At 39.4% G+C, this 15,758-nt stretch overlaps 1 protein-coding gene across 1 annotated transcript in view; it reads left to right on the top strand.

Annotated features, from left to right (window-relative positions):
• Nucleotides 1–15,758, top strand: part of MINDY3 (MINDY lysine 48 deubiquitinase 3) — a 100,140-nt gene that overhangs the window by 71,710 nt on the left and 12,672 nt on the right. Inside the window, exons 11-12 of the mRNA XM_073334111.1 lie at nt 12,620–12,692; nt 13,814–13,886. Coding sequence (XP_073190212.1) covers nt 12,620–12,692; nt 13,814–13,886 — 146 coding nt within the window. The remainder of the gene's footprint in view (nt 1–12,619; nt 12,693–13,813; nt 13,887–15,758) is intronic.

Below are 15,758 nucleotides of genomic sequence, written 5' to 3'. Positions count from 1 at the left end.
TGAGAAGACTTGCTGTATTGTATCTTAGAACTAACAACTATCTATTTATTTGAGTGTAGTGAGATGAAAGTTGGTGTGAGCTACACAAAAGATGGCCTTTGTAATACTTTAGGAATGATGTAAATCTACATATTAGCTTGGAATAGTTATTAAAAAAATTACATAATCTATCAAATTTAGGCACTTCTTACATGTATTAATATTTTAATTTGAAATTAGGCAAACAATGTAGAAAAATATTTTACAAGATATTTTAATAGGAATAAAATATTAATGTAAGTCATATACTTATTGTAACAAGGAGTCCGGTGGCACCTTAAAGACTAACAGATTTATTTGAGCATAAGCTTTCATGTGTAAAAACCTCACTTCACTTGTTGTTTTTGTGGATACAGACTAACACGGCTACCCCCTGATACTTGACACCATACTTACTGTAGTATGTTTAGAACTTCTAAATATTTCATATCCAAGTGGGTTTGAACTGAAAGGGTAATAGGTCCTTCAATGAAGTGTGTTGTTAAAACCGGCATGTCAGCGCAGCTTAGTCATTTATAGCAATTCTTATGAGCTGTTTTGGATTTGCAGGACAAACTTCTGGAATGTTTTCATTAGAACTTACTAAGAATATATTTTGCCTTTAAGAATAAACATGAGATCTTAAAATAACTGGTATTATTGAAGAGAACTTTTTGAAAGTTGTAAAAATGGCTATTTGTATATCACCAGAGCCACAGGGTGAAACATAAAAAGAAAAGGAGTACTTGTGGCACCTTAGAGACTAACCAATTTATTTGAGCATGAGCTTTCGTGAGCTACAGCTCACTTCATCGGATGCATACCGTGGAAACTGCAGAAGACATTATATACACACAGAGACCATGAAGATGTCATCAATATAGCGCAAGTAGAGTAGGGGCTTTAGGGGACGAGACTTTGTCCTTACCCATAACTATTTTACATTTGGGGACAATGTATACCTTCAGATCAGCGGCACTGCTATGGGTACCCGCATGGCCCCACAGTATGCCAACATTTTTATGGCTAATTTAGAACAACGCTTCCTCAGCTCTCGTCCCCTAAAGGCCCTACTCACGCTATATTTGATGACATCTTCATCATCTGGACCCATGGAAAAGAAGCCCTTGAGGAATTCCACCATGCTTTCAACAATTTCTATCCCACCATCAACCTCAGCCTGGTCCAGTCCACACAAGAGATCCACTTCCTGGACACTACAGTGCTAATAAACAATGGTCACATAAACACCTCCCTATACCGGAAACCTACTGACCGCTATTCCTACCTACATGCCTCCAGCTTTCACCCTAACCACACCACACGATCCATCGTCTACAGCCAAGCTCTGCGATACAACCGCATTTGCTCCAACCCCTCAGACAGAGACAAACACCTACAAGATCTCTGTCAAGCTTTCTTACAACTACAATACCCACCTGCGGAAGTGAAGAAACAGATTGCTAGAGCCAGAAGAGTTCCCAGAAGTCACCTACTACAGGACAGGCCTAACAAAGAAAATAACAGAACACCACTAGCCGTCAACTTCAGCCCCCAACTAAAACCCCTCCAACGCATTATTAAGGATCTACAACCTATCCTAAAGGATGACCCAACACTCTCTCAAATCTTGGGAGACAGGCCAGTCCTTGCCTACAGACAGCCCCGCAACCTGAAGCAAATACTCACCAACAACCACATACCACACAACAGAACCACTAACCCAGGAACCTATTCTTGCAACAAAGCCCGTTGCCAGCTGTGCCCACATATCTATTCAGGGGACACCATCACAGGGCCTAATAACATCAGCCACACTATCAGAGGCTCGTTCACCTGCACATCCACCAATGTGTTATATGCCATCATGTGCCAGCAATGCCCCTCTGCCATGTACATTGGTCAAACTGGACAGTCTCTACGTAAAAGAATAAATGGACACAAATCAGATGTCAAGAATTATAACATTCATAAACCAGTCGGAGAACACTTCAATCTCTCTGGTCACGCAATCACAGACATGAAGGTCGCTATCTTACAACAAAAAAACTTCAAATCCAGACTCCAGCAAGAAACTGCTGAATTGGAATTCATTTGCAAATTGGATACTATTAATTTAGGCTTAAATAGAGACTGGGAGTGGCTAAGTCATTATGCAAGGTAGCCTATTTCCCCTTGTTTTCCTCCCCCCCCCCCCCCCCCGACGTTCTGGTTAAACTTGGATTTAAACTTGGATAGTGGTCAGTTTGGATGAGCTATTGCCAGCAGGAGAGTGAGTGAGTGTGTGTGTGTGTGTGTGTGTGTTCCCGTGGGGTGGGGGGGGGTGAGAGAGCCTGGATTTGTGCTGGAAATGGCCCACCTTGATTACCATGCACATTATAGGGAGAGTGGTCACTTTGGATGAGCTATTACCAGCAGGAGAGTGAGTTTGTGTGGGGGGTGGCGGGGGGGGGGGGGGGTGGAGGGTGAGAAAACCTGGATTTGTGCTGGAAATGGCCCAACTTGATGATCACTTTAGATAAGGTATTACCAGCAGGACAGTGGGGTGGGAGGAGGTATTGTTTCATGGTCTCTGTGTGTATACAATGTCTTCTGCAGTTTCCACGGTATGCATCCGATGAAGTGAGCTGTAGCTCACGAAAGCTCATGCTCAAATAAATTGGTTAGTCTCTAAGGTGCCACAAGTCCTCCTTTTCTTTTTGCGAATACAGACTAACACGGCTGTTACTCTGAAACCTGTCATTATGCAAGGGTGAAACATGATTTTCTTGCCTCTTGGGACATGGGATACTTTAAAAGTGTTGAATAATTGTTATGATAAACTGTTGATGAGATTTCCTTGTATGGAAGTTTCAATGTGTGGAATGTATCAAATGCAGTTCACAAGGTTGGAGCTTTGTTTTTCATATTTTGGCAGAAATGATGGAATTTCAATTTGGGCAGTTAAAGTACATTTTTGTTTGTCACATTTTTAAGCTTTACTGACTGAAGTTCATATTTTCCATTTATTTTCATTACAAAAACATGGGAGAGGGGTAGTTTATTTTTTTGTCAAGGTCCAGATTTCTTGGTCAAATGTATCGTCAAGGGCCAGCCTCCAGAGAAAATAATAATAAAAAACAAACAATAAGTAAATAAAAAGATTATGAGGTCCGTTCAAAAGTGTCTGGCGGTCCGGATTTGGCCCACATTCCACCTATTGACTATCCCTGCCATAGGGAATGCATATCATATACATATGAAGTTGTTTTAATTTGTTTTTACCTGCTATCATAGCACAATATTCCATCTGAAGTCCAAAGTTACTATGAAGTTTAGGGTTTTTTTGCACTTCTAAAAAACGTACAAGTTTATTTTCTTGACACTTCTCTGTGGTAGCTATTGGTGCTTTTCTGATCTTGCTATTTTAAACAGTGAAAACTGTAGTGTAGAATTAAAGCTTCATGTAAAGCAAATTATGTAATTTCTTTTTGAATGACTTACGTAGAACATCAAATTCCATACTTTAAAAATGTAATGCATAACAAATAGCTGTCTTTATTCCAGTTTACCATTTGGCTTAAAATTGTAGCCATTTACTGTACAAGCATACAATTTATTTCAGATGCCAATTAATGAATGGAAAGACTCATTCCTTGTGTTCTTCCATGGTCACACATATTGAAACTAGAAGACAGACCTGTACATACCCAACACAAATTATGTACGTACATGCCCAACACAAATTGTGAATATTTACATTATTGCAGTTTTGTTACCAAAGGAAGACCATTACACAAGTAATCAAGTCATATATGTGGGAATTTGCAGGGAGATATTTTGGGAATGGGGACTCTTCGGTATCCCGTGCAATTGGAAAACGTTAAACAAGTATAAGATCATATTGTGATGGGTTCAGTCACAGAGACCCCCTTGGGACTGTCACGTGATGTGCTGAAATTACCTCGGTCATAAACATACAGCTAAGGGTAGCATAAATTCCCTCCTTTACCTGTAAAGGGTTAAGAAGCTCAAATAACCTGGTTGGCACCTGACCAAAAGGACCAATAAGGGGAGAAGATGCTTTCAAATCTGTGGGGGAAGGTTTTTGTTTTGTTTTTTCTGTGTGTTCTCTCCGGGTCAGCGAGGAATTAGAGCAGGGAATATACATCCCCTAAAGCCATATCTGAACTAAGCATCTAAGATTACAAATTGTAAGTAATAGGAAGGAAATGCATTAGATTATCTTTTGTTTTAGCTTGTGAATTTTCCCTGTGCTAAGAGGGAGATTTATTCCTTTTTTTTTTTTTTTTTTTTGTAACTTTAAAGTTTTCCTAGAGGAAAATCCTGTTTTGAATCTGATTACCCTGTAAAATTACCTTCCATCCTGATTTTATAAAGATGCTGCTTTTATTTTGTTTTTATAATAAAGATCTGTTTTTAAGAACCTGATTGGGTTTTAGTGTCCTAAAAACCCAAGGGGCTGGTCTGTGCTCACCTTGTTAACCTAACCTGTTTGGTTGGTATATTATTTTCAAGCCTCCCAGGAAAGCGGGTGAAAGGGTTTGGGGGGATATTTTAGGGAAACGGGAACTCCAAGTGGTCCTTTTCCTAAATCTTTGTCTAACTCACTTGGGGGTGGCATCAGTACCCTTCCAAGAACAAAAAAGGATTTGTGCCTTGGGAAAGTTTTTAACCTAAGGTGGTAAAAATAAGCTTAGGGGGTCTTTCATGCGGGTCCCCACATCTGTACCCTAAAGTTCAGAGTGGGGAGGAAACCTTGACAATCTCTGAGCCCGTTTTCCCTGCCAGCTTGGGACTCCAGAACCCTTCCTTATTGAGCCAGACATGCTACGTCTGCTGCAACACAGACCCAGGTCTGCACCATGCCCCCAAAGCTGCAGACTTTAATCAAAAACTGCTCAGCAAGTCACCTATCTCCAGCACCCAGACATCCAGCTCCCAATGGGATGCAAACCCCAAATAAATCTGTTTTACTCTGTATAAAGCTTATACAGGGTAAACTCATAAATTGTCCACCTGCTATAACATTGATAGAGAGCTATGCACAGCTGTTTGCTCCCCCAGGTATTAATCACTTACTCTGGGTTAATTAATAAACTAAAGTGATTTTATTAAGTATAAAAAGTAGGATTTAAGTAGTGTTAAGTAATCACAGACAGAACAAAGTAATTTACCAAGCAAAATAAAACAAACATGCAAGTCTAAGCCTAATACATATAGGAAACTGAATACAGGTAAATCTCACCCTCAGATGTTCCAATAAGCTTCTTTCACAGACTAGACTCCTTCCTAGTCTGGGCCCAATCCTTTCCCCTGGTACCATTCTTATTAGTTCCAGCTCAGGTGGTAACTAGGGGATTTCTCATGACTGTAGCCCCCATTGTTCTGTTCCACCTCCTTTTATGGCTTTGGCACAAGGCAGGAATCTTTTGTCTCTCTGGGTCTCCATCCCAGAGACTAATCAATTTATTTGAGCATAAGCTTTCGTGAGCTACAGCTTACTTCATCGGATGCATGTAGCTCATGAAAGCTTATGCTCAAATAAATTGGTTAGTCTCTGAGGTGCCACAAGTCCTCCTTTTCTTTTTGTGAATACAGACTAACACGGCTGCTACTCTGAAACTCAGTAGATTATAAGCTTTGTAATGATACCTGATGAGACCTTTTGCATAAAGCATATTCCAGTTACCTTATTCACATTCCAAGCATATTTTCATAAAGCATATGGAGTACAAAGTCACACATACAATGTAACTTTGGGGGAGAGAGTGGGGCATGGCTTTATCCACAGCCACAGTTTACATCAAGTTTTAAAGTAAAATGAATGTTTATAATGTATAAATAGAAAAGATCTTTAAATTATCTTAAAAGGGGGTGTGCTATGAGTTCTACCTTAAAGTGACACTAGCTACAGTCTCCCATAACTTGCCATCATAACTAATTCCACAAATTAATTCCATAATTAAGTTGACGTCACACGCTGTGAAAGTATGAGAGAAGATCGATTAAAAGCATTTGTGTGGAATGGTTGAAATTTGGAAGGGTCTATATGGATTCATACCAGGAAGGAGCATAGTTGATGCCATATTTGCACTATTAATCCTTATGGAGTAGTTCAGAGAAAAGAGATAGCAACAGGGTATTGTCTTTATAGACTTGGAGAAGGCATACAATCGTGTACCGAGAGAACTAGTTATACCTCTTTAATACTGCAATTTAAAAAAAACAAAAAACCTTCATTCATGTATGGGTTTCAAACAGTTGCTTTAGGGTTGGTTATATTGGGTAGTCATTTATCGTGTGTGTGTGTGTGTGTGTATATATATATATATATATATATATATATATATATATATATATATATATATATATATATATATATATATATATATATATATAATGTACTGGATGAGATTTACAGGTGACTAAGTCGAACACCTTTGGTTTGAAATAGCTTTTCTTCTACTAGGGGAGCTTCCTACCAAGGCTTATAATCCCCACCAGCCCTGGCAAGACTTATTTTAAGGCAGTCTTTATTTGTCTTGACATCATATAGTGGTAGCTGTACCACCAGCTTACCGCACAGTGCCCCACTGAGAGATGTCGTCAATTGGTCTAAAACTTCTTATTGAATATTCCCAGCTGCCCTGCATATCTGCAAGGAGTTCCCCTGTTCAAGACCTGGGGGATGCATGTGATGAGATTTGGTCGCAGCTGATGCATGGAGGACAATTGGTTCAAACTTAAGTCACCTTTGCTGGAAACAAGTGAATCCACTGTTGAAAGGGATAAGAAGGGAGACTTGGGGGTGGAATACTCATGTTAAAGAATCCATTAGGGGAAAAAGTAACCTTCAAAAAATAGCAGGCCAGGGGTTTGAGGAGTGATAAGATGGCATACATGGGGGCAAAATAGAAGGCCAAAAGAAATGTGACAGCAAGAAGTATGGACTGTGATGCATATATAACTAACTAGGATTACAGGAGGGAGAGAAGACTATTTATGGACTCAAGGCAAGAGAGAAAATGATGAGAGATTTGAACAAGTTTGCTTATGTTAGAAATGAATATAGTATATTGCAAACAAAGGGTCAATCAAAATTTGGAGTGATTATTTTGAAAGAGTGATGCATGAGAACCTAAGGGGGGAATTAAGAATATGTGAGCCAAACTGGAACGCAATAGATTACCTCCAGGACAAAGTGGTTGCAGAGGCATTTAGGAATATGAAAAAAGGAGAAGTGGATGCAGTGAAATCATCGGGAAGGAAAGGCATCAAGTATCTTACAAGTTTGTTCAGTGATATTCTTAAAAAAGGGAAAATGCCAAATGAATGGCATAAAAGCTCTGTTGCCCATTTTTAAACTTTAACACAGGGTTAACATCTCCTTTATTATTGCCCAATTAAGCTGACATCACATGTTATAAAAGTAGGGGAGAAGATTACTGAAAAGCTTCTGTGTGGAATGTTTGAAATTTGGAAGAGTCAGTATGGGTTCATGCTAGGAAGGAGCACAGTTGATACCATACTTGCACTATGAATCCTCATGGGGTAATTCATAGAAAAGAAACCACAACTGGGTATTGTCTTTGTGGACCTGGAGAAGGTGTACAATTGTGTGCAACAAGAACTAGTTGGTGGAGTTTTCAGTGGAGAGGTGAGTGAGAATGATGTGTCAGTCTTTTCCAGGATACGCATGCTGCAGTGACTACCACAGCCAAAACTAAATGAAGCTACAGTAGAGAACTTTTAGTAAAAGCTAGCCTACATCAGGGCTCAGTGTCAAGCCTCATTTTGTTGCAATTGTCCTGGATACAAGTGAGAATATACAAAGGGAGCTGCCTTGGAACATGCTGTTTGCTGATGATTTAGTGATGTGTGAAAGATTGTGAGATCCTGCAAGCTAACTTTAAACAGTGGCAACATAGTTTTGAGCAGGCTGGGCTTAGGGTGACTGTTGGTAAGACCAAGACTCTGATAACTGAGGAAGGAGAACTCCCCATAAAAGGATATAGCAGGGAGAGAGCCAAGAGTGAAAGAATTTAAATTTTAAAGGCCAGTGGTTGCTGACAATAGTGCCTTCCTGACTGATGCCTGGCATCATACCAGAGCTGTATGAAGTAAATGGCCAGTGCGGATTGAAGTTCTCTGTGAATAAAAGATAATGATAAAGTTAAGGTAGCATGTATAAAACTGAAATTTGACTCCTCTTACTGTACGGAATGGAGACTTGGCCAGTTACAAGAAAGGGAATCTGTGTGCTCTTCACTGAAGAAATGAAGACATTAAGATGGTCTTGTGTTTGGACATGCCCTGATATGAAACAAGGTTTAAGCAACCTAAAAATAGCCTCTCCAATCCTGAGTCTATCATTCGCCAGGAAAGAACCCAGCAGCTCCTCAGCCCACTTGCCTTGACAAAAGTTTCTGTTAAACCGAGTGAAGAGTCTTTCAAGCCCTGTATAAAGTTAGGAAGGAGTTGTGTTTGAAAGGTTCCAGCCTGAGTGTCTTTGTGTTGTGTCCTCCACCCCCAAATACAGTTCTGTTAAACTTAATCAGAGCATTCTGGATCTTCATTATTGCTGCAATGTTTCATCTTCTTCGTACCTGACGTTCTTAAGACTGGGTTTTTTCAACTTTTTCAAATATTATTTATTTCTATACTGTAGAGCCTAGGGGCCATAGTCATAGACCAGGTACTAGGTACTTTACAAATACAGAACAAAAAGACAGCCCCTGCCTCAAGGGACTTATAACCTGACACGAAATGACAGATGGATAAATTGGTTAGTCTCTAAGGTGCCACAAGTACTCCTTTTCTTTTTGCGAATACAGACTAACACGGCTGTTCCTCTGAAACAAGTAAACAATGAAATAGTATTGGTCATGATAGGCACATGAGCAGCCTAACTATTGTAAAGTTTTTTGTAGGCATTGTGGCAAAGGAGGGATTTGAAGGTGGGTAATCAAGTACGTAGCTTTGTATACATTTATGGGGAGTGCCTTCCAAGCCTATGGGTCAGCATGGGAGAAAGCAATGAAGGTGTGTTAGAAAATTGAACAAGTGGGCAGTGGAGGCAGGCATCACAGGTCAACAGGAGATGAGTGTCAACAGCAAAATAGTGAATGAAAAATGATAGGGTGGGGATTGGCTGAAGGGCCTTGGAAGTGAATATGAGCAGCTTGTTTGATGTATAAATGGGGATCAAGTAGAGGGATTCAAAGTGGGATAATGCGATCAAAGTGATGCCCTAGGAAAATGATATTTGCAATAGTATTTTGCCTGGAAATGAGTGGGGCAAGATTGCATTTGTCAAGGCTAGAGAGAAGGGGTGGATAAAGTAAATAAGGAAGTGTTATTTACTCCTCCTTCTCATAACACAAGAACTAGGGGTCACCAAATGAAATTAATAGGCAACAGGTTTAAAATAAACAGAAGGAAGTATTTCTTCATGCACTGCTCAGTCAGACTGTGGAACTCTTTGTCAAAGGATGTTGTGAAGGTCAAGGCTATAACAGGGTTCAAAAAAGAACTAGATAAATTCATGGAGGATAGGTTGATCAATGGCTATTAGCCAGGATGGGGAGAGATGGTGTCCCTAGCCTCTGTTTTCCAGAAGCTGGGAATGGATGACGGGATGGATGAGTCGAGGAATATCTGTTCTGTTTATTCCCTCCGAAGCACCTGGCACGGGCCACTGTTGGAAGACAGGATACTGGGTTAGAATGACCTTTGGTCTGACCCAGTGTGGCCTTTCTTATGTTAAGGACGTTGCTGTAATGGTGGTGCAATATAAAGAGCTAATCTTGTTCCCTCCATTAAATTTCTGTTACAGTCTTTGATTGGAAGAATTATTTTTTTTTAATCTTATCGTTTGGTAGTGTAACATTTGGTTTTTTGCAAAATGTACAGTTGGGAAAGGGACTCAGATAAAGTAAATAAACATGAGAATGTACTGCTAAAAGTACTGAGATTCTATAACATTGTTCTAGTTATCAGACTTATTACAGTGCCTTTTTATTAGTTTTCCTTAAATAGGAATGCCATTTATTTTAAATTGTACAAATTGTTTCACATATGGGGATTCCTAATATGTCATTGTATGCCAATAAAGAAGTAAATCCTTTCCATTCAGGGAGGTATTTAAGCATATGCCAACCTTAAAAGTTAAGCATATCTTTAAATATCTTGTGCTTTTGGAGCATTTGCAATTGAGACATAATATAAGAATGAAATTCTAGTTGAATGCATTTCACTTCTGTTTTTCCCTGAGCTAGCTTTTTCTTTCCTTAGTCTAAGATGTGGGTCACTGTACTGAAATAACATACTTTATTATCTTTATGTAGATGCATGGCTTCTATTTATGTCTACTTAGTTAAATTGAACAGTAATACAGGCCTGCACAATCCAGACTAAAACCATTTGTCACATACTGAAATCTGCTGACTGAAAGTGTTGTCTTTGAGTTTCTGCTTTAAGAAAAAGAAAAAAATGTTTTGTACTCTGTGGCTCATTTTAACTGGGTAGGGTAACTTTTTTTTTTTTTTTTCACTTGTAACAAATTATTTAGGTTTAATGCAATGTAAACATTAGACTGGAAAGGACCTCCTGGGTCACTGAGTCCAGTCTCTTGCTGTTGCCGTCAACCCTGTCATATAATCCAATTGATAAATTTATTCAGATCAATCTTAAAACTATAGTTAGTTTGTTTGCCCCCACTACACCTGCTGGAAGGCTGTTCCAGAACCTCTCTCTTCTTATGATTAGAAATCTTCTAATTTTCAACCTAAATGTATTCATGGCCAATTTATGCCCATTTGTTCTTGTGCCAACATTGTCCTTTATTTTTAATAGGTCTTCTCCCTCCCTGATGTTTTACCCCTTGCCCCCCAGCGCATTTATAGAGAGCAATCTTATCCCCCCGCATCCTTCATTTTGCTAGGCTAAATAAGCCAAGATCTTTTCTCTAGTAGGATAGGCTCTTCAGTCCTCTGGTTGTCCTAATATCCCTTCTCTGCATCTGTTTCAGTTTGAATTCATCTTTCTGGTTACATGGGTAACCAGAATTATACACAATATTCCAGATGAGGTCTTATCAGTGCCTTGTGCGATGATATTAATACTTCTCTAGCTCTACTGGAAATACCTCACCAGATACATCCCTAGGATTATATTTGCCTTTTTTACAGCCACATCACATTGGTGGCTCAGTCATCCTGTAATCAGCAAATGCACCTAGGTCTGTCTTTCTCCTCTGTCATTTCCAACTGATAAACTCCAGCTTATCGCAGGTATCAGGGGGTAGCTGTGTTAGTCTCTATCCACAAAAACAACTAGGAGTCCGGTGGCACCTTAAAGACTAACAGATTTATTTGAGCATAAGCTTTCGTGGCAGAAATTCTTATATGTCTAGGAATAAGGAATGTAGGCCATACTTTCAAGGTGGAGGACTCTATTCTGGTAATCAGTGATTCTGAAAAAGATTTGGGGGTGGATAATCCCCTGAACATGAGCTTCCAGCATGCTTTGGCCAAAAGGGCTGATATGATCCTTGGGTGTATAAACAGTAATCTTGAGTAAGAGTAGAGATATTTTTATCTGTGTTTGGCACTGATGTGACTGCTACTGGAATACTGTGTCCAGTACTTGTTTCCACAGTTCAAGAAGTCCATTAACTGGAGAGAGTTCAGAGGACAGCCATGAAAACGATGGAAGGATTATAAAACATGATACTCAGTTTAGTTTAACAAAGACTTGATTAGTCTAAGTACCTACATGGGGAACAAGTGTTTGATAATGGGCTCTTCAGTCTAGCAGAGAAACGTATAACAATCTAATGGCTGGAAGGTGAAGCTAGACAAATTCAGACAGGAAATAAGGTATACATTTTTAAATGAAGGTAATTAATCATTCGAATAATTTACCAAGGGTCATGATGATTCTCCATCACTGGCAACTTTTAAATCAAGATTGGATGTTTTTCTAAAAGATCTGTTCTAGGAATTATTCCTTTTTTTTCCATTTTAACTAATCTCTGTATCAAATTCTTTACTAAAGTCCAGATTAGACCCATTGCATTTCCCTTGTCTAAAAAACTCAGTTATTTTTTCAAAGAAAGTTATTGGGTTAGTCTGGCATGATCTATCTCTGATATACCCATCTGCATTTTACCAACTTTTCTGTTTTTTTTTCCATGTCTTTAGTTATTCTTGTCTTTAAAATTTATTTTGAAGAGTAACTTTGATTTAAAGGTGTATACCTTTTTAGGTTCAAAAAGATCTAGTTGCCAGTATAAGCATCCCAATTATCGCACTCTTCGCTCTTGGAATCTGCTATTTCTATGCTAGGACATCTGCATGACAAGCTATATCCATACCAGGATAGTTGTGTGGAAAGCCATGTAAATAAACCGTAACACGCTAACACAACCTTGAAGAATACCACCAATGTGTGGAATTAACTTGAAGCTAATGCTCACCTCTGCCATTATTCTTCATTAATTTAAGGTTTGAAATGTTTCAGTATGGTCGTGTATTTCCATCGTGAAACAATATGTAGTGGTCTGAAATAATGAATCTTGTGGAACTTTCTTGTTTAGGATTTGGCCCTTGTTGCTCCTGAAGCTCCTTCGGAACAAGCCAGAAGAGTTTTTCAAACCTATGACCCAGAAGGTAAGGCTGCATTGTTTAGCTTTGGGTTGAAATCTTTATATTGAGTGGTTTTGAGTGTGAAGAATCTCTCTCGAAAAATAGGGCAACAGTTTTACAATATATGCAAAACACTGCACCTCCAATAGTACAGTCCCCTGCATTATAAGGCACATTGCTCATGATGAGGCTTAAATACTGATCACAGGGTATGTGTACACTACTGCTGGAGGGTGCAAATTCCAACTTGGGGAGACATACATCCGCACTAGCTCTGATTTAGTGAGGTAGTGTGCTATAAATCATACATGGCTGCCCTGTGTATGATCTCATTCAAGACCACAGGTATGTATTTGGCACAGCTAGCCCCTCCCATTGCTTGCACTGCCATGACTATGCTGCTATTTTTAATGAGCTAGCACAATCAGAGCTAGTTACAGGTATGTTTCCTCAGGCTGGAATTCACATCTTCCAGCTCTTGTGTAGACAGACATATCCATAGGGAAATGTGCTACCTACTGATAAAACAGCAACACTTCATGATTTGTTGGTTAATCAACCTAATAATAAAATGGACACGCCCCTTGAAAACTACAGAGCATGAGGAAGTCAAATATAGTGATAGTAGGAAGTAGGGTTCTCATTGTAAGCTTTTCAACGCTGGGGACTTTCTTTGTATGTGAGCCACCACTTTCCCTAATCTTACATTTTCAGAAATGTAAAACTTTCATACTTGATTCATCGTGATCTGATAAGTACTGAAAAATTCCTTAGTTTCATTTTAGAACTCAAAGCTGGCTGATATTCACATTTTATTTTAATTAGAAACAAGTTTAGAAACATTCTCTCACCATTTTAAGGTGGCATTTATATGTCTATTAGTAAAAAATCGTTTTAAGTTTAAAAGGTTCGCATTTACAAACGTTTTAGAAAAATGGCATTTTTAAGATGTGTAAGCCTGAAATTTTTTAATTGGGGGAAATATGTATGGAAATCATGTGTTCTAAGACCTCATCTTGTAACTTTACAGTGCACTCTCAAATTCTAAGATGTGGCTTTGATTACCAGTATTTTGGGTACAATCCATAATCTTGAAATGTTTTCAGTTTATTTTCCCCTACTGAGAAAATTTGTTCCTTTTGCAGATAATGGATTTATACCTGATACCCTTCTAGAAGATGTAATGAAGGCGTTGGACCTTGTATCAGATCCTGAATAGTAAGTATAATTTGTGTAGCTAAATTTTCATTTAACAGATTAGTTATGGGTTGGTTTTATCTTGAATTGTTAGTATATCTAATTCTGTGTAGTGTCCTAAGGATAGTGTCTCAAAATATTGAGTCAGTTGTAAAAGAAAGAAAAAAGGCCTAAAGATAAGATTCAAAATCATTTTTGATTTAGAAAGAAGAGCGTCTTTCCTAGCTCCCAGTTACTAGCTATTTGTGACTCGCGTTTCTGTAAGTGCATGTATTTGCCTATGACAACCCAATACTGCAAGGCGAATCAGTGTGCTGGAAAAAACAAGGTCTCTCAACAGCTGACCACCATGTTACAAGAAGATTTAATACCATCCTAGAGCTCAAAGTTCAAACTGCTTTTCAGATTTTGTGTTTCTGTATGGTTGCATTTTATATAGTTGTACTTTGTTTCCATCAATACCAGATATGTACAGTAACTCCTCACTTAGTCGTCCCGGTTAACATTGTTTCGTTGCTGATCAGTTAGGGAACATGCTTGTTTAAAGTTGTGCAATGTTCCCTTATAATATCGTTTGGCAGCTGCCTGCTTTGTCCACTGCTTTCAGGAAGAGCAGCCGGTTGCAGCTAGCTGGTGAGGGCTTGGAACCAGGGTGGACCAGCAGCCTCCCTATCAGTTCCCTGTGAAGCAGCCACCCAGCAGGCTATCAGTTGCCTGCAGTTCACTGTCCCTCCCCTCAATGCCATGTGCTGCTCCTGCCGTCTGCCTTGGAGTTGCTCCCCAAGCCTCCTCCCTTGTGTGTGTGTGTGTGTGTTGGGTGGGGAGGGGGGCTAATATCAGGGTGTCCCCCTCCCCCTAGCTACTGCACCCCGCTTACTCCATCTCCATAGAGAAGATGGGGGACATGACAGGGCTCAGGATGGAGGAAGCTTCCTGGCAGCAGCTGTGGTCTCAGCTTGCTGATTAACTTAACAAGGCAGTATACTAAAGAGTGGGTCAGCATACTTAAAGGGGAAATGCACATCTCTTCCCCCTCGCCCCCCCCCCCACACACACACTTTGCCATGCTGTCTCCCCTCCCTCCATTCCTGCTGCTTTGTAGAGTGTGAGGCTAGATTAACAACGAGTTAATCTCTTGAGGCCTCATCCACTTGCTAGTTCATCATTTAGCGGTAAGGCATTCCCTGGGAAATATCCCACCCTCTGACTTCACCATCTCAACCAAGCTTCACTGTATTAAATTGTTTGTTTAAAACTTATACTCTGTGTGTGTATATTATATAAAAAAATACACATCTTTTTTGTCTGGCAAAAAAAAATTCCCTGGAACCTAACCCTTACATTAATTCTTATGGGGAAATTGGATTCTCTTAACGTCGTTTCACTTGAAGTCGCATTTTTCAGGAACATAAGTACAACGTTAAGTGAGGAGTTACTGTACAGGTTTTAATAGTAGCTATTCAGATAAAACTCTCTTCACTCGGTAATTTAATTCTCATTTGGACTGGCATTGCCGGTAGTGTTTCCCAAATGCTTGGTGGTAGCAAATAACTTCTGCACCAAGGTCTGCTTATGTAGTCATATTTTGCTTCCTGAATACCCAATCCAGAGAGCAAATCTCAGTGTCTGAACTTGTTTTTCCACCTTCCAGGCTTTAACTTTGCTCATTTATAAGGCCAAATTCCATTTTATCCTAATCAAAAGAGTTGTGAACTCTTCCAAAACAAAATTAGGGATGTTAGCTCTGTGTGAAACATATTTTCTCCCTCCAGAGGAGAACAGAATTTTGCAAGTTCTAGGGAAAGAGCCTGATTTGGGAAGCTTGGAAAGGCTTCTTTTGTTCTACTGCCTCTAACAAATTTGCTTTCCCAAAGAAAAGGGAAAAATCTTCCT

Source organism: Lepidochelys kempii, chromosome 2 (assembly GCF_965140285.1).
Source record: "Lepidochelys kempii isolate rLepKem1 chromosome 2, rLepKem1.hap1, whole genome shotgun sequence".
Classification (NCBI taxonomy): domain Eukaryota; kingdom Metazoa; phylum Chordata; order Testudines; family Cheloniidae; genus Lepidochelys; species Lepidochelys kempii.
The sequence above is the reverse complement of the archived record's forward strand: the minus strand, read 5'-3'. Positions and strand labels throughout refer to the sequence as shown.